Source organism: Salvelinus fontinalis, chromosome 38 (genome assembly GCF_029448725.1).
Source record: "Salvelinus fontinalis isolate EN_2023a chromosome 38, ASM2944872v1, whole genome shotgun sequence".
Taxonomy (NCBI): domain Eukaryota; kingdom Metazoa; phylum Chordata; class Actinopteri; order Salmoniformes; family Salmonidae; genus Salvelinus; species Salvelinus fontinalis.
The window spans coordinates 36,044,102-36,062,263 of NC_074702.1; the positions used below are offsets into that span (position 1 = coordinate 36,044,102).

General features: G+C 43.9%; 2 protein-coding genes across 3 annotated transcripts in view; both read left to right on the plus strand.

Moving 5' to 3' along the window:
• Positions 1-11: 11 nt before the first annotated feature.
• On the plus strand, positions 12-7,258 carry mrs2 (magnesium transporter MRS2). Of its 2 annotated transcripts, XM_055903986.1 has the most exons (11): positions 17-1,167; positions 2,302-2,366; positions 2,661-2,697; positions 2,834-2,946; positions 3,173-3,349; positions 3,982-4,112; positions 4,569-4,685; positions 5,045-5,197; positions 6,149-6,266; positions 6,510-6,623; positions 6,844-7,258. In XM_055903986.1, exons 1-11 carry the CDS (start codon positions 978-980, stop codon positions 6,910-6,912), a joined length of 1,284 nt encoding a protein of 427 aa, XP_055759961.1. In that variant the 5' UTR covers positions 17-977; the 3' UTR covers positions 6,913-7,258. The 2 variants fall into 2 exon arrangements, with proteins under 2 accessions (XP_055759962.1, XP_055759961.1); XM_055903987.1 differs by lacking the exons at positions 6,510-6,623; positions 6,844-7,258 and having other exon boundaries at positions 12-1,167; positions 6,078-6,253.
• A 5,391-nt stretch (positions 7,259-12,649) lies between these two features.
• The window catches only part of LOC129837655 (syndecan-2-like), a 16,911-nt gene continuing 11,398 nt past the window's right edge, over positions 12,650-18,162 (plus strand). The window contains exon 1 of the mRNA XM_055903988.1: positions 12,650-13,181. Coding sequence (XP_055759963.1) covers positions 13,122-13,181 — 60 coding nt within the window. The 5' untranslated portion in view covers positions 12,650-13,121. The remainder of the gene's footprint in view (positions 13,182-18,162) is intronic.

Here is an 18,162-nt window from a genome sequence, read left to right on the forward strand (position 1 = left end):
CGCTTGAGCAGAAGTTTTTGCGGCACAGTCGATAGCGCGCCGGACCTCAGGCTAGAAGGTCGAGGGGTCGAGACCTGCTCCCTGCTATTTCATTACAGTATATTTTCAGCATAGGGAAGTTAAATTGGAAAATGTGTAGGATGTTTTTCTTACGGAACATTTACGGAAATCTCAAGTAAGGTTTTCTTCCGTTGAACAACTTCATTGGTTGAAATTGATTCATCCTCTCGAGTTCAGGGTCATGCACGAGCACGTTAACACTGTAACACCAAAGCACCCCGATGCCTGCTGGTTGTAGTTGCTCAGAGCTAGCTGTCCCTGTGTTAAGGAGGAATAACGTGTCTTGGATTTAGCTATACCAACTGCAAGCCTGTTGTTATTTGCTATTTAACTCACGTATGGCATATTTTTGTGACTGCGACAAGTTTGTTCGGGAAGCACGAGCTAGTCTGCTAGCAGCATAAAAGTTTGTTCGCTAACGTTAGCATATAGCTAGCTAACTTGCTAGCTAGCGCCTTGTTTGCGTGCTAACTAGCTAAATAAAGGGGATACCTAGTTAGTTGTACAAATGTGTCTTCTGCATTTAACCCAACCTCTCTGAATCAGAGAGGTGTGGAGGGCTGCCTTAATCGACATCCACGTCTTCGGCGCCCGGGGAACAGTGCCTTGTTCAGGGGCAGAACGACAGATTTTTTTACATTGTCAGCTCGGGGATTCGATCCATCAACCGTGCTCACAAAATAGATTTGACCCGACTTTGGACAGAAATGGTTGTATGATTTTGCAGAACAAACCACTGTCTTTGTCCAGTGCTACGTAGCCAGTTGATAAGTTTACTAGCTACCTAGCTTACGTTAGTAATTCAGTTCCGGATGCAAGTGGAATAACCAGCAATGCACTGATCAGCTGGCTAGACTAACTAAGTAGCTAAATAACTAAGGACACTTTGTTAAAATGCAGTGGTGGTGAACAAAGCAATGGAAGCTTGTTTAAAGTCGTTCACCATGGGTGGTCTTCGGAGATCTCTGGACATTAAATTCAGGGTCCTCGCCGGCTGTTTGACCTGCAGAACAGTGAGTTGTTCCAGATCACCTATAAAATGCCAACTCTCCAAGCATCCACCGGTGACGAGGGGGAAAGCAACACTGTTGCGGTCATGTCCGTCTGGTAGGTGATGTAACATTTTTACTGTTATGGCTAGACCTAGCTACACAAGGCTACTCCTGCCTCCAGTAGTTGATCGAAAGGTGTTGGGGAGACTACTTGAATGTATTTGTTTTTAGAGACATCTGGATACTGTGTATCAGGACTGTGTGGCCATATACACAGATGGTTCAAAAGATACAAGGACAGGATGTACTGGGTCAGCATTTGTAGTGCAGGAATGTGGGGTGGAAGTCAGGAAATGTATTACAGATCATCTGACTGGAGCTGATGGCCATATGGTTGGCCTTCCAGTGGCTGGAGGAAGTCAAGCCAGACAGAGTAGTTATTTGCTCTGATTCATGTGCAGTGTTAATGAGTCTCCAGTCCTTTAGCTCATGTAGCAGACAATACCTGCTTTACGAGGTGCTACAAACCCATGGCAGGATTACATATTAGTATACAGATAAGATTGACTTGGGTCCCAGACCATGTAGGGGTGGAGGGGAACAAGGCAGTTGATGTACTGGTGAAACCAGCACTTAGTAGTGTTAATGTTATCGTTTCAATGAGCCAGGCAGAGGCAAAACGCCTGATATGGACAGTGAAGGTGCAGAGATGGCAGGAGCAGTGGAATAGAGATACTATGGGCAGGCATTTATTTCATGTACAGAGGAAAGTTGGGGAGGACGCCAGGAAGGGACAGAAGAGAGGAGGATATTTTTTACAAGATTAAGGGTGGGACACAACCAGTTGAATAAGACCTTAAATGTGACAGAAAGCATCCAACAGGAAAGTGTGGTTATTGCCAGGAAACAGAGACTGTGGAGCATGTATTGCTACAGTGTGGGCAGTATCAGAGGGAAAGAGATAGGCTGAGATTTTATGAGGGAGAAGGGGAAACAGGAAGTTAGTTTAGAGTATATTGAGTAGAACGTCATTAGATATAGTCTCAAATATTTAATATTTTTTAAGAGCAACGGGACTGGCAAGTAGGATTTAGTTTCTCCCCGTCTCTGGCACCCACTCCAGTACAGTAGTTGGCGGTAGTGCACCATAACATTGGATGCCAACCGCCGATAAACCCCACTGAAAAAAGACCTAGCTGCAACACACATGTTGTTGGCTAATGGATTCTTATTTTTGTTTAATTGGCAGCAAATTTAATTCGCCATAGAGGAACTGAGGCATCCCTCTCCAGTGTTGCTCCTGCTTTTGTTGTGGTAAGTGGCAAGTTTTAGTTGTGTCAATCATATCCAATTTGAAATTGTTATTCTAGTCTCTTCTAAATGTTATGTCTGTCAGCAGTATATGGGATATGATCAAATGTTTGTCAACATTGACAAAGCCAACATTCTATAAAAAGGTTGCTTCTGCAAAATGCAAGAAGAGAGAAAACCAATGTGTCAGTTCATTGTGACTACCTATATTGTTCACCTGAGGGAGCGTGTGAAATGTACCTAGAAGTTCTACAGCAATATACTGGCAGTAGCTACAACTGTGCTCTTCTGTCATAGATGAAATTTGACAAAGATGGAAATGTAACCTCATTTGGTAAGTATTGGAACATCTATTGTCCTCATTAGCATCGAAATGCAATTGTTTATTGTACTTTGTTACTGACAAGATATTTGTCCTTCTTATAAGTTTTGAGTGTGACTTCTGACCCCTGGTCTGATTCCTATCTCAGAGAAGAAGAAGTTGGAGCTGTATCATGAGCTGAGTCTGCAGGCCAGAGACCTCAGGTTCCAACACCTCACCAGCATCACCGCTAGGAACAACAACATCATCATTCGCATGGAGGTAGCTACGTACTGTTTTTGTTTCGTGTTACAGCGTTATGCTGAAGGTACTGTTAGCTAAACTGCTGCGTTTGTCACCTGTCGTGACAGCTAGCCTCAAATTATCCTCTAACTTTTAGAGAATCCTATGATAAAAAAAACAAGTAGAAAATCGCACACTAGAAAAGACAGGTGACCGAACTTGACTCGTTTTGGCACCTGAACCGAGTCTGTTCTTGTGTCTTCAGGCCTTGAAGGCAGTAGTGACCCCCAATAGCCTGTTGGTGTTGGATTTCCGAGGTCTGGGATTGGAGAGATGGCTGGTCCTGGAGTTGGCTCCACAGTTGAATGGGGATCATGGAGCTCTGGCCACTCATTCACTGCCATTTGAGTTCAGAGCCCTTGAAGCTATTCTGCAGCACAGGGTAAGACACACGCTATGCAATCACTTATTTACTATTCGTTTATCACAATTGTTCACACTTTTGGATAGTCCCATATTGATGATCTACTCATGGTCATACTATCTGTTGATAAGCAACTGCTTGTTAGGGTAAGGGTTGAGTTCAGGGTTCGGATCAATCAATTACATTTATTTATTAAAAAATTACATCAGCAGATTTCACAAAGTGCTATACAGAAACCCAGCCTAAAACCCCAAACAGCAAGCAATTCAGATGTAGAAGCACGGTGGCTAGGAAAAACTCCCTAGAAAGGCCGTAACCTAGGAAGAAACCTAGAGAGGAACCAGCCTCTGAGGGGTGGCCAGTCCTCTTCTGGCTGTGCTGGGTGGAGATTAAAAGTGTACGTGGCCATTAAGGCCAGATTGTTCTTCAAGATGTTCAAACGTTCATAGATGACCAGCAGGGTCAAATAATGATCAGTGGTTGAAGAGGGTGCAACAGGTCAGTACCTCAGGATATGGGTTAGTGGATAGTTAGTTGATATGTTGTTGACAGTTATTGAACATCTACAATCCATCTAATTGGGACTATCCAAATAAAGTGTCACCTGGTATTTGTTTCTGCATGTATGTGTCTGTTTGTTTTGTGTATAGGTAAACATCCTTCAGGCTCGGCTGAATGAGGTTCACCCTGTCATCCTGGACATTCTAGAGTCTCTTGTGGATCCTAAACTACTCTCTGCAGATCGCAGCAAACTGCATATACTTCTTCAGAACAGCAAGAAGTGAGTGGAAAAGCAATGCCAGTCACATCATGATAAGGAGCGTTGCTGCTTTTGCATGTGACGTTTGGTTCATCTTATCAAGGCAGATCCTCTATTATGGACATTGGGCCAGTAACTGAAAGGTTGCTGGTTCGAATCCGAGCAGACTACGTGGAAAATCTGCCAGTGTGCTCTTGAGCAAGGCACTTAACCCTAATTGCTCCTGTAAGTCACTCTGGATATGAGCATCAGCTAAATGACTTAAATGTATTGTAGGTTATGAAAAGATGAACACCTATGGTTATAGTTGGGCCAGGGCTATTGTATGGATCTAGAAATCCTGCACTAGAAGGCGTGGCTGGATTAGCTCTGTGTAGCCAATCTCATTCCCTTTCCGACTTCCACCTGAATTTTCTGGGAATTTTGGGGAAAGTTACCAGAAGAGTTACCAGAATTGTTCAACTGTTTTCTGCCCAGCCTGTCAGAGCTGGAGACAGACATCAAGGTCTTCAAGGACAGTCTGCTGAAGATCCTAGACGAAGAGGAGATGATCGAGGAGCTTTGTGTCACCAAGTGGACGGATCCACGTGTGTTGTAAGTGAAATTTCAACATGCAGATTTTGTAGGCACATGGTACTTCATGAGATCATTTGTGTTCATTGTACACATTTGTCATTATGGTGGGAGTGAGCTGACAACGGGAGGGTTGCTGGCATCAATACGTCAGGAGTCACCCTTGATATAAACCCCCTGAACTGCTCACTGGGCATGGCACTGTGGCTGCTCTGTGGTCCAGCCTTTAAAACCTAGTCTGTGTGTGTCTGAGGGGTTGGTACAGCAGAAGACACATTTCTCTCGTATGGATGAATAAAGTCTTCTTTTTTTTTTCTTAACAGTTGTTGGAGGAAGGTTTTATTGGTCTCTCTTGTTGTTGTGTGTGTCTCTGGAGGCAGTGAGGAGAGCAGTCTGGGCATTGATCATGCTGAGGAGATGGAGCTTCTCCTGGAGAACTACTTCATGCAGGCTGAGGAGCTGGGCAACACGACCAGGGAGCTCAAGGGCCTGATAGACGACTCAGAGAGTGTGATCTTCATCAACCTGGACAGGTACTGACGACTAAACCAGGTCTGCATCCCTGTTTCCTGTATAGTGCAGTACGTTTGACCAGGGCCCATAGGCCTCAAAAGTAGTCCACTATGTAGGGAATAGGGCAGGGGTTCTCAAACTTGTTGGGCCGGGGACCCCTTTTGTGATAGCAAATTCATCAGGGACCCCCTCATAATCAGAACACAACTCGAGTGAGATAAAAATAGCATACAAAAAGTTTTACTATGACTACGGCAGTGCATGGCTGGACGAACCAAGTCTCGGGCCCTGGGAAGGAACATTTTAAAGCCCCGTCTCTTGACATCAGAGAGAACATTTTGCAGTTTTCAAGCTAATATCCTGTAATTCTGCACATTTTGTCACAGGGCAGAGATTCTTATGTTGTTGCAGCTTTAAGAAACAAAACGTTGCAGTTTTAAAGCTTTAATGAGTTCCAAATGTATAGTTGGTGGAGTACTGTGGATATCAATATCACTGTGAGCCTCCCAGGCCCATGTTGCCCAGGGTTAAAAACATACATTGTAGATGAATAATATTATATTTGATTGTATTACACACTAAACTTATTTCACAGATCCCTTGGCCAAAATGTGTTTAAGCTGTTAGTAATATTTAAGGGGGGCCGCCAGTTATGCATCTCTGGTACAGTGTAATAGTCATGCTGCGTCCATACGAAATAGGCTGGCAGAATTATCTAGCTAGACAAAAAAAATCAGTTTAAGTGTATTTCCAATGTAACTGGCTTTTGGTAGACTTCATTTGTCCTCATGTCGTTTTCTGTTCTAAGGTGCATTTAATGCTATCAGGGGAACTAGCCAATTTTTCCAACTGCTGAACATGTCATTTTCATTTTCTCCTGTTGTTAATTGGCTTAAACAGCTCTCTGTCAGTCAGGCCTAGTTTGTCACCATCCCATTTCCGTCTGTCCCCATGGGCCATGGCACACCCAGTCACCGGAACGTGATGATGCGTCTGAACCTGCAGCTCACCATGGGGACCTTCTCACTCTCCCTATTTGGCCTGATGGGTGTCGCCTTCGGGATGAACTTGGAATCCACGTTTGAGGAGGTTAATGATATGTGTTGATGATAAAGCTTTAATCTTATAAATTACACGTGAGACAATTTAACATTGAGTTTGTTAACCTGGCAACACATGCTCATTGTAAACTAGCCAGCTGCAGCAATGTAATATTGCTAAATGGCAGATGAACCTGAGGTGAAGGATGACTGGCTCAGTGTGTGGTCCATAGAGAGATACCACTAGATCGAACAGAGAGTTTTATCTATGGTGTCGTGTTTGTTCCCCCAGGACCCCAAGGTGTTCTGGCTGGTGACAGGCTTCATGTTCCTGGGTAGTGGACTAATCTGGAGGAGACTGCTCTCGTTCCTGGGTCGACACCTTGAGCCTACCGTCCCCCCACAGGTAATTTAATTGTTAATTTCATGATTTATTTGGATATAAATGTTTATCATCAGATGCATTCTGGTGTGTAACGTGGATAACTCACTAATTGTCAATACCAGTCCCTGGGTACTGCATGTCTGACATCTTGATCATGCTTAAGCTCAGTGTTTCGTCTTGAGATCATTCTGATCATTTCCATGACTTGTGTTGTTGTAAAAACCCTCTTTCTCCTCCCTAGATCCCAACAGTTTGGAAGAGAAACCAAATCAACTCAAAAGGAGGAGAGGTGAAGAGTGGACTGAGATAATAGTTCCTTGTTGCACCACCTCTCTGCTCAGGAATCTGAACTGTTTGACTGTTTTCATACTACAGTGAGATTTTCCGCTCGTTTATTGCAGAGGAATGTTTTCTCTTCATAATCTCAATATCATTTTTTTGCAATTGGTTTGAGACTGTTGTAAGCAGTGTTCATGTATCTCTTAACATCCTGGATATATTGTTATAATGAAGCACACTGTATACCTCCAGCTGTAGTCAAGGATACTGCACCAATTCTGACTGTCCAAAAACATGGTCCCACTGTTCACCAAAACCACTGTTCAAATAGCTTTGACTGACTATACAGCTAATAAATAAAGACATTGAGTACTGAACAGTCTCAAACTTTGAAAGAACTAAAACCCAAGACACACTATATATACACAAGTATGTGGACACCCCTTCAAATGAGTTGATTATGCTATTTCAGCCACACCCGTTGCTGATTGGTGTCTAAAATCGAGCACACAGCCATGCAATCTACATAGACAAACATTGGCGGTAGAATAGCCTTACTGAAGGCACTGTCGTAGGATGCCCTGCTAGAGCTGCCCCGGTCAACTGTAAGTGCTGTTATTGTGAAGTGGGAACATCTAGGAGCAACAACATCTCAGCTGTGAAGTGGTAGGCTACACAAGTTCACAGAATGGTACCGCCGAGTGCTAAAGCTCGTAAAAATAGTCTGTCCTCAATTGCAGCAGAGTTCCAAACTGCCTCTGGAAGCAATGTCAGCGCAAGAACCGGTCGTCGGGAGCTTCATGAAATGGGTTTCCATGGCTGAGCAGCCGCACACAAGCCTAAGATTACCATGCGTAATGCCATGTGTCGGCTGGAGTGGTGTAAAGCTCGCCGCCATTGGACTTTTGAGAAGTGGAAACGCATTCTCTGGAATGATGAATCACGCGTCACCATGTGGTAGTCCGACGGACTAATCTGGGTTTGGCGGATGCCAGGAGAACGCTACCTGCCTGAATGCATAGTGCCAACTATGCATAAAGTTTGGTGTTGGAGGAATACTGGTCTGGGGCTGTTTTTCATGGTTCGGACTAGGCCCTTAGTTGCAGTGAAGGGAAATCTTAACGCTACAGCATACAATGACATTCTAGACAATTCTGTGCTTCCAACTTTGTGGCAACAGTTTGGGGAAGGGCCTTTCCTGTTTCAGCATGACAATGCAGCTATTCACAAAGCGAGGTCCATACAGAAATGGTTTGTCGAGATCGGTGTGGAAGAACTTGACTGGCCTGCACAGAGCCCTGACCTCAACTCCCATCGAACATCTTTGGAATGAATTGGAACGCCGACTGCAAGCCAAGACTAATTGCCCAACATCAGTGCCCGGCCTCACTAATGGAAGCACGTCCCCGCAGCAATGTTCTACCATCTAAACTCAGCAGAAAAAGACACGTCCTCTCACTGCCAACTGAGTTTATTTTCAGCAAACTTAACATGTGTAAATATTTGTATGAACATAAGATTCCACAACTGAGACATAAAAGTTCCACAGATATGTGACTAACAGAAATTGAATAATGTGTCCCTGAACACCGGGGGGGGGGGGGGGGGGGAGGAGTCAGTATCTGGTGTGGCCACCAGCTGCATTAAGTACTGCAGGGCATCTACTCCTCATGGACTGCACCAGATTTGTCAGTTCTTGCTGTGAGATGTTACCCCTCTCTTTCACCAAGGCACCTGCAAGTCCCTGAGCACCCCCCCCCCCCCCCAGAGATGGGATTGAGATGCGGGCTCTTCACTGGCCATGGCATTACACTGACATTCCTGTCTTGCAGGAAATCATGCACAGAACGAGCAGCATGGCTGGTGGCATTGTCATGCCAGGATGAGCCTGCAGGAAGGGTACCGCATGAGGGAGGAGGATGTCTTCCCTGTAACGCACAGCGTTAAGATTGCCTGCAATGACAACAAGCTCAGTCCAATGATGCTGTGACACACCGCCCCAGACCACGACGGACCCTCCACCTCCAAATCGATCCCGCTCCAGAGTATAGGCCTCGGTGTAACTCTCATTCCTTCGACGATAAATGCAAATCCGACCATCACCCCTGACAAAACCGCGACTCGTCAGTGAAGAGCACTTTTTGCCAGTCCTGTCTGGTCCAGCGACGGTGGGTTTGTGCCCATAGGCGACGTTGTTGCCGGTGATGTCTGGTGAGGACCTGCCTTACAACAGGCCTACAAGCCCTCAGTCCAGCCTCTCTCAGCCTAATGCGGACAGTCTGAGCACTGATGGAGGGATTGTGTGTTCCTGGTGCAACTCAGGCAGTTGTTGTTGCCATCCTGTAACTGTCCCGCAGGTGTGATGTTCGGATGTACCGATCCTGTGCAGGTGTTGTTACACCTGGTCTGCCACTGTGAGGACGATCAGCTGTCCGTCCTGTCTCCCTGTAGCGCTGTCTTAGTTGTCTCAGTTCGGACAGTGCAATTTATTGCCCTGGCCACATCTGCAGTCCTCATGCCTCCTTGCAGCATGCCTAAGGCACGTTCACGCAGATGAGCAGGGACCTGGGCATCTTTCTTTTGGTGTTTTTCAGAGTCAGTAGAAAGGCCTTCTTTAGTGTCCTACGTTTTCTTAACTGTGACCTTAATTGCCTAATGTCTGTAAGCTGTTAGTGTCTTAACGACCGTTCCACAGGTGCATGTTCATTAATTGTTCAAGCATGGGAAACAGTGTCTAACCCTTTACAATGAAGATTTGTGAAGTTATTTGGATTTTTATGAATTATCTTTGAAAGATGGGGTCCTGACAAAGGGATGGTTTTTTTTGCTCCGTTTAGTAGAAAGCCTTCCCAGAAGAGTAGAGGTTGTTATAGAAGCAAAGGAGGAACCAACTCCATATTAATGCCATTGGTTTTGGAATGAGATGTTTGGAGAGCTTTACTTTTGGTCATGTAGTGTAACTCAAGTTTTCATCCTCAGGTCCAATTTAACTATTGTGCCATTCACATACATTAATGTAGTATGTATTTATTAGTTGTATCATTCACAAAATGGTCACTGCCATGCTGTTTGTCATTACATTATAAATTAAAATATAGGACAAAACAATTCGATTTTTTTGACGGGGTGCAGGATTGGTTTTTGCCCGATTTCGGTATTTATGCTTATAATTTCCGACATTTTGGTTGGCTTCTGTCATATGTTGCCTTAGAAGACTAAATAAACCTTTGCTCAGCAGAATGTAATAGATCAATAGAATGAACGCTTCAATCTAGTTGACATCGGTAAAGTTCTCTCACCTTTCGCGGGGCAAAGAAGTTTAGGGACTGGGGAGAAAATGCAACAAAAAAACCGGGAAAGTTTTTCTGTGCAAAATGTCCAAATTATATTAGTTTGACCGGTTGTAAGCCAAAAGTAAACTGTGAAAACGACCCAAAGTGTTTCTCATAAGATTTTAGTTCGGCTTCGAAGCATATTTTATGTGGTTTAAATTGAAATACTATCAGTTTTTATGATGAAGACAGCACCCAGATGATATCTACAGTAACTGAGCATGGCATTCTCTCAGAACGAAATAAATAATATTTCTCCACTCCTGTTCCCAAATCCACATTTTACCTACATTTGGTGTATAATTTTACTGCAAGAAATGCGTACTTCTGCATGAGTTAGCCAATTATTAAGGATATAGCCGTATTCGCACGGGACTTGTATTACTAGAGGACGTTGGTTAAGTATTTATTACCCCAGAATGTCTGTTATTCCACAGGACAGGATTGTTTTTTTCCCCAAACTGCCCCCTGTAATTCTTTTTCTCTCGCAATTGACAGTTATGACGGAATCGTGGAGTTTTTTTTCTAGGCGTGAAGAAATTTCAAAACTACCAGATAACCTCAATGTAGCCTATAAAAATGTTAATTAGTTATACATTTCTGGATTTTTTTTAAAGGTATTGTTTCTATTTAATCCGCGTGCCACCCACCTGCCCTTCAGCCACACGATACGTTATAACCCTAACCCGTCGCCCCGCAGATATAACCGCGGGTTATGAGTCAACCCGCGCATCACTAGTCGACACTAGTGGTTTTATGAATGTTGATCATGTGTTATGTAGATGTGTTTAAATCGTGAAATGTTTGCCTTATCATAACGCGGTATACTTATCAACTACAGCACTTAACATTGTAATGTTCACATAATTGACATGAACCGGTGGGGATGACTACTTTGACACAACATCAGCCCAACATCACTCCTCAGAAGAATCAAGAAAATATCTCCTGTCAGATTACCTGCTAAAAGTATTAGCTTGGCTGTATCTTAAATTGTCATTATGCAATTCCACACATCCTCTCTCCTAGCCTCGCTTCCTTCTCAACCATATTGAAGGAGGAGGTCCAAGTTCCCCCTCCCAGACCTTCTCCTTCAAAACATATTGAAATAGAAGGTCCAAGTTCCCCTTCCCAGACCTTCTCCTTCAAACATATTGAAATAGAAGGTCCAAGTTCCCCCTCCCAGATCTTCTCCTTCAACCACATTGAAAGATAATGTCAAAGATCCCCCCAGACCTTCTCCAATGCATTTTGAGATAAATCCAGAAAGAGCCCTAATCATACAGATTCTATGATTTACTACTCCTCATTATAGCTTTGCATACATTATACAATTTACCTTCCACAGTACACAATTGGACCTTCATTTGCCGGTCTAAACCAGGATTTTGCCCTAGTACTACACAGCTGATTCAAATAACCAACTCATCATCCAGCTTTGATGATTTGAATAGGCTGTGTAGTGCTAGGGCAAAAAAACAAAATATGCAGTTTGGGAAACCCTGGTCTAGACAGATAATGTTAGGACAGCAGTCATGTTATTCTGTGCCATTTGTGTGTCTTCAAACAACATGAACCTTTTTGATGTATCATAAAACATGCCTTTGAGCTGTTATGTATTATTTAATAAAATCTCAATTGCATGGACTTTGATAATGACATCGTCATTCAGGAACATATTTTTTGTGTATGCACGAATCAACTTTCCCCAAAAGGGGGAAGCAAAACTGAACTAATCAGACCAAATATTAGATTCAATTTGCCACACTGAGCAAGGTATAATCAAAGTATTATTTACATGATAAGCTTTATTTTGTTCTACGATTGTCACATTATTACATTTGTATTCATATATTGATGTTTTATTTAAGTAAAGTCAATATCTAAGTCTCTAGACAACAGTACATCTAAACCACTTATCTAACTCATTCCATGGAGGGCTGAGTGTCTGCGGGTTTTTGCTCCTCCAATGTACTTGATTGATTGATGAATTAAGGTCACTAATTAGTAAATAACTCCCCTCACCTGGTTGTCTAGGTCTTAATTGAAAGGAAAACCCCAAAACCCGCAGACACTAGGCCCTCCATGGAATGAGTTTGACACCCCTGATCTAAGTATTTGAGTGGCTCCTTCTCATCTCCACTGATGTGAAAACAATAGGTTTAACCAGGGCTCCTCTCCAACCTTGTTCCCGGAGAGCTACCCTCCTGTACGTTTTTATTTCAACCCCAGCGAAAACCTACAACCTGATTAATTTGACCAACCAGCTCATTATTAGAATCAGTTGTGCTAGGTTAGGGTTGGAGCGAAAACCTACAGGACGATAGCTCTCCAGGTACAGTGTTGGAGAGCCATGGTTTAGACCTTTCACTGTATTGTGAGGTGTTATGCTACCCCGGAATCCTGCTTTGGTGTCAGAAGTGAGATGGGACTATCATATCCGGATGGTTCATAACCTGTGTAGGCATACTCTACTAGCCTATCATAACTCATTCACTTGTGGCTATGTCAAATTGTCAATTTAAATTATCTCTGCACACTCAAGTGAATGACGCTTCTTTATGTTCCAAGTATCTGTCAACCAATTATAGAAGACGCTTTCCTAACTACCTTGTTTCCGCAATGAATGTTGCGTTCCAAGCTGGGCGCATCAAGACATGTAATAGCGCGTGCTTCCGCTTTTCCCTTTCAGTAGAAAAGTACTAGGAAAACGGGAAATAAACTATTTTATTCGGAGAGAAACATCGAGCGGGGAGGATCTAGCTTTGCTCGTTTTGGAATAAATCGATTGGGAGAGTATAATCTGGGAGAGAGAGTGTCTACAACTGTGAAGATAATTACATTTTTTTGTATGAGCGCTAGCTAATATCTATTTTTTTTGCCACGGTTTGTTATTTCCAAAGGAATAATGACGAACACTTGGATGCTATTGACTCTCGCGGTGGCGACCTGTTTTATGAGTGAAACGGTGAGTAGAGTTGTCAGGACAAAGAAAGTAATATTTAAAATGTGTTTTGTTAAACCTCGCGCGGTAAGGAGTTGATGAAATGTTTTTTAAACGGGTTTCGATGTAGGCTATTTTGCATGCTGTTCTCACTCGCGGTCTTCATAACCTCTGCGAGTAATTTATCTGGCTACTTTTACAAGTAAAGAAGTCAATGTAACTATTCCCTTATTTATGTATTCCCTTCTTTCCCTTGTGCACTAACCATATGACTGAAGTCTTATCACATTGTGGCCCAAATGATAAAGATACATTTTTACAGTTGCCAGAAAGGCACGTGTATGATTAATATTTGTATAAAGCCAAATTCATCATCGAGGAGTTCCTTTACAGTTTGATTCCACAATGGTCAAATATGATTTTCAAGAGGCGGTGTGGAACTACAGTCGTCTCTGTTCCTTGGTCAAAACAGATTAAATGGTTACATTTAACCAGGCTGAGAACACAGGCATCTGTGTTGCTTTTTATCAAGTGTCCAATAACCTCCTATTGAAAGACACGTTGAACAACTACTGAATTGTCCATCAGTGGAGTTAATTAAACATTTTATAGGTTTGTATACTTTTCCTCTCCGTTTGCCACTACAGTAGACATGGCTCTATCATTGGCACGGTGATGCCGTTGCCTGACTAACATGGCCATTGCTATGAAGCAGCAGTTTTGCATCTGTGTTAATTAGCCCCAGCCTTCCAACCTGGATTGTTTTAGAAACCAAAAATCAATAAAGGCAATGGCCCTCATCTCTGATTTAAAGTGAGGTGGGGGTGGGGTGCAGGGTTCTATAGTTGCAGTACTTTTGACAGTATCAACCTATGGGCATTCTACTAAAGTGAAGGTGGGTGAATGAAGTTATTTTAGGGTGATGTGTGTTTAACTGTGGTGAAGGCTGCATGCCCCTGACTGTATTTGGTCCATTCAGGATTTCAGACACCACCATCGCTCATCCCCCTTCCATTTTTCAGCACAAAACATAAACACAAGCTCTGAGAGGCAGCACTTTTCTCTAATTTATTACATCTTGGACCAGACTCTAACCTCATGAGTATCCATCTTTTTGTTCATGTGGAAACAGAGGAACTATTGCTCTAGATATATCTAGACTTAACTGAGATGTCCAAACATCATATCATCACTGACGATTTGTCACTGAAGTACTTCATGTACTATACCACTGGCACCATGACATCTGACCTGATTGGTATTAGTCAACAGTGAAGGAACATCTACTGATTAGATGGAACGGAAATGACATCACTTGTCATATCATCACCAACGTTGTGTCATTGAAAGTGCTTCATACAGATGTACCACATCAAATACTAAGGCATGGTTGGGAATAACATCAACAGTATAGAAACATCTGGAGTTGGATGTACTGTCTGTGATCAAGGCTCTAGAAATATGCATGGACATCCTGAATGAGAAAAGTAATGAAATACTAGCCTGACAAATATGATTTCTTAAGAGGATGGAAAATGGTCACATACCGCAGCTTCAGTACTGACTGCTACTCTCATTCCTCCCCTGCCTCAATTAGCTTAGCAAATGGAAAGTTCTCAGAGAAAACGTGGGTGGTGGCTAGGCAGCAAGGCACTAGATGGCTGGGTTGTGAGAGGGGAAACCTTCTGATGTACACACCGGCTGCTCTGTATCTATAAAGCCCTGAAGTTGTCAACTGGATAATGAAACTGTAGGTTGTTTGGCTCAGATCTGAAGGTCAATAATAAGAGATGTTAGTTTTGAACCTTTCTTGACAAATGCAGCCTATGCCTGAAGATTTAGTAAATGTTTGGACTTCTCTTTTTTTTTGTGGATTTGATTGTACATGGAATTGTGATCATTGCTACTCTGATCATACATCCTAGAGTGAACGTTAACCTTAATGTAAAATTTTCTAGAATAGCATGGACCGTGGTCAAACGCAAGATGTTCCATGACGGTGTATACTGACAGCTTGCTGTGGTGTTATGCCAGCCAACTTTGTTTACCCAGTTGAAAAGCATCCAAAGAGAATACCCCTGTCTGCTCTTTGCTGATAGATGTGACTCGTACTAAATGTTCTTTGCCTTGCGTTACCTCCATATATGGCCATAACGGTTTCCCGGAAACTAAAACACCCCCTCCAGATGTTTTTGTACTGTATGTATCTGGCAGATGTGCTCTCAATAGATATTAGTGTTATTTTTAGACACCACTGAAGCTGTATGTGAGTCAGAGGTGACTGTCTGGATGTGGAAGACTGTGTGATCTGGACTCTGAATCCACATGTCCTATGTCCTCCTGACCCTCTTGGGTTAATTGATGCACAGATGGACAGACCGACAAGCTGTGATGACGATATTATCAATGCGAAACAGGAACTAATAACGATATTATCAATGCGAAACAGGAACTAATCAGTTTTATTTCCTTTGGATCTGCAATCTCACACAAGATCCTAAGTGGTGGTATTTTCTGTCTGACCTTAATTTGAGAATATTTTTAATACGTTTTTAAATGTTTCCTGTCAGCAGGAGGGAGGCCCTCCCCAGTGTTAGTCATGCATGCAGTACACAGGGTAGAGTATGTACTGTTGAACTGATCAGTGCTGACTGAATAGGGGTGGTCTGGGAGTCATGCAGCTTCACATGTAAGTGGAGCTGTGCTCCATTGGTATTTCTACTCATTTTCCCCAGCTCCCTTTCTGTCTCCTTCTCTCTCAACAGCTCTGTAAGAGGCTTGCCTTTTATCTGTCCACCAAAGCTTGTCTGGAATTTTAAACATATTTGCTGGGTTGAGCTTGTTGCTGGGTCAAATACTTGTGGGGTTGAGCTTGTTGCTGGGTCAAATACTTGTGGGGTTGAGCTTGTTGCTGGGTCAAATACTTGTGGGGTTGAGCTTGTTGCTGGGTCAAATACTTGTGGGGTTGAGCTTGTTGCTGGGTCAAATACTTGTGGGGTTGAGCTTGTTGCTGGGTCAAATACTTGTGGGGTTGAGCTTGTTGCTGGGCCAAATACTTGTGGGGTTGAGCTTGTTGCTGGGTCAAATAGTTGTGGGGGTTGAGCTTGTTGCTGGGTCAAATGGTTATGGGGTTGAGCTTGTTGCTGGGCCAAATGGTTGTGGGGTTGAGCTTGTTGCTGGGTCAAATGGTTGTGGGGTTGAGCTTGTTGCTGGGCCAAATGGTTGTGGGGTTGAGCTTGTTGCTGGGCCAAATGGTTGAGCTTGTTGCTGGGCCAAATACTTGTGGGGTTGAGCTTGTTGCTGGGCCAAATACTTGTGGGGTTGAGCTTGTTGCTGGGCCAAATACTTGTGGGGTTGAGCTTGTTGCTGGGCCAAATACTTGTGGGGTTGAGCTTGTTGCTGGGTCAAATACTTGTGGGGTTGAGCTTGTTGCTGGGTCAAATACTTGTGGGGTTGAGCTTGTTGCTGGGTCAAATACTTGTGGGGTTGAGCTTGTTGCTGGGTCAAATACTTGTGGGGTTGAGCTTGTTGCTGGGCCAAATACTTGTGGGGTTGAGCTTGTTGCTGGGCCAAATACTTGTGGGGTTGAGCTTGTTGCTGGGCCAAATACTTGTGGGGTTGAGCTTGTTGCTGGGCCAAATACTTGTGGGGTTGAGCTTGTTGCTGGGCCAAATACTTGTGGGGTTGAGCTTGTTGCTGGGCCAAATACTTGTGGGGTTGAGCTTGTTGCTGGGCCAAATACTTGTGGGGTTGAGCTTGTTGCTGGGCCAAATACTTGTGGGGTTGAGCTTGTTGCTGGGCCAAATACTTGTGGGGTTGAGCTTGTTGCTGGGCCAAATACTTGTGGGGTTGAGCTTGTTGCTGGGCCAAATACTTGTGGGGTTGAGCTTGTTGCTGGGTCACATACTTGTGGGGTTGAGCTTGTTGCTGGGCCACATACTTGTGGGGTTGAGCTTGTTGCTGGGCCACATACTTGTGGGGTTGAGCTTGTTGCTGGGTCACATACTTGTGGGGTTGAGCTTGTTGCTGGGTCACATACTTGTGGGGTTGAGCTTGTTGCTGGGTCACATACTTGTGGGGTTGAGCTTGTTGCTGGGTCACATACTTGTGGGGTTGAGCTTGTTGCTGGGTCACATACTTGTGGGGTTGAGCTTGTTGCTGGGTCACATACTTGTGGGGTTGAGCTTGTTGCTGGGTCACATACTTGTGGGGTTGAGCTTGTTGCTGGGTCACATACTTGTGGGGTTGAGCTTGTTGCTGGGTCACATACTTGTGGGGTTGAGCTTGTTGCTGGGTCACATACTTGTGGGGTTGAGCTTGTTGCTGGGTCACATACTTGTGGGGTTGAGCTTGTTGCTGGGTCACATACTTGTGGGGTTGAGCTTGTTGCTGGGTCACATACTTGTGGGGTTGAGCTTGTTGCTGGGTCACATACTTGTGGGGTTGAGCTTGTTGCTGGGTCACATACTTGTGGGGTTGAGCTTGTTGCTGGGTCACATACTTGTGGGGTTGAGCTTGTTGCTGGGTCACATACTTGTGGGGTTGAGCTTGTTGCTGGGTCACATACTTGTGGGGTTGCGCTTGTTGCTGGGTCACATACTTGTGGGGTTGCGCTTGTTGCTGGGTCACATACTTGTGGGGTTGCGCTTGTTGCTGGGTCACATACTTGTGGGGTTGCGCTTGTTGCTGGGTCACATACTTGTGGGGTTGCGCTTGTTGCTGGGTCACATACTTGTGGGGTTGCGCTTGTTGCTGGGTCACATACTTGTGGGGTTGCGCTTGTTGCTGGGTCACATACTTGTGGGGTTGCGCTTGTTGCTGGGTCACATACTTGTGGGGTTGCGCTTGTTGCTGGGTCAAGTGGTTGTGGTGTTGTGGTTTGACAGATTTGTTGATTGTTGTCTTTTTAAAGGGTCTGAGATTGTCCACTTTGGTCACTACCTCCCATCTGAAGAATCTGAGTTCTGTCACTTGGGTTAAATCAATGATTTAAATTTTGCGACGA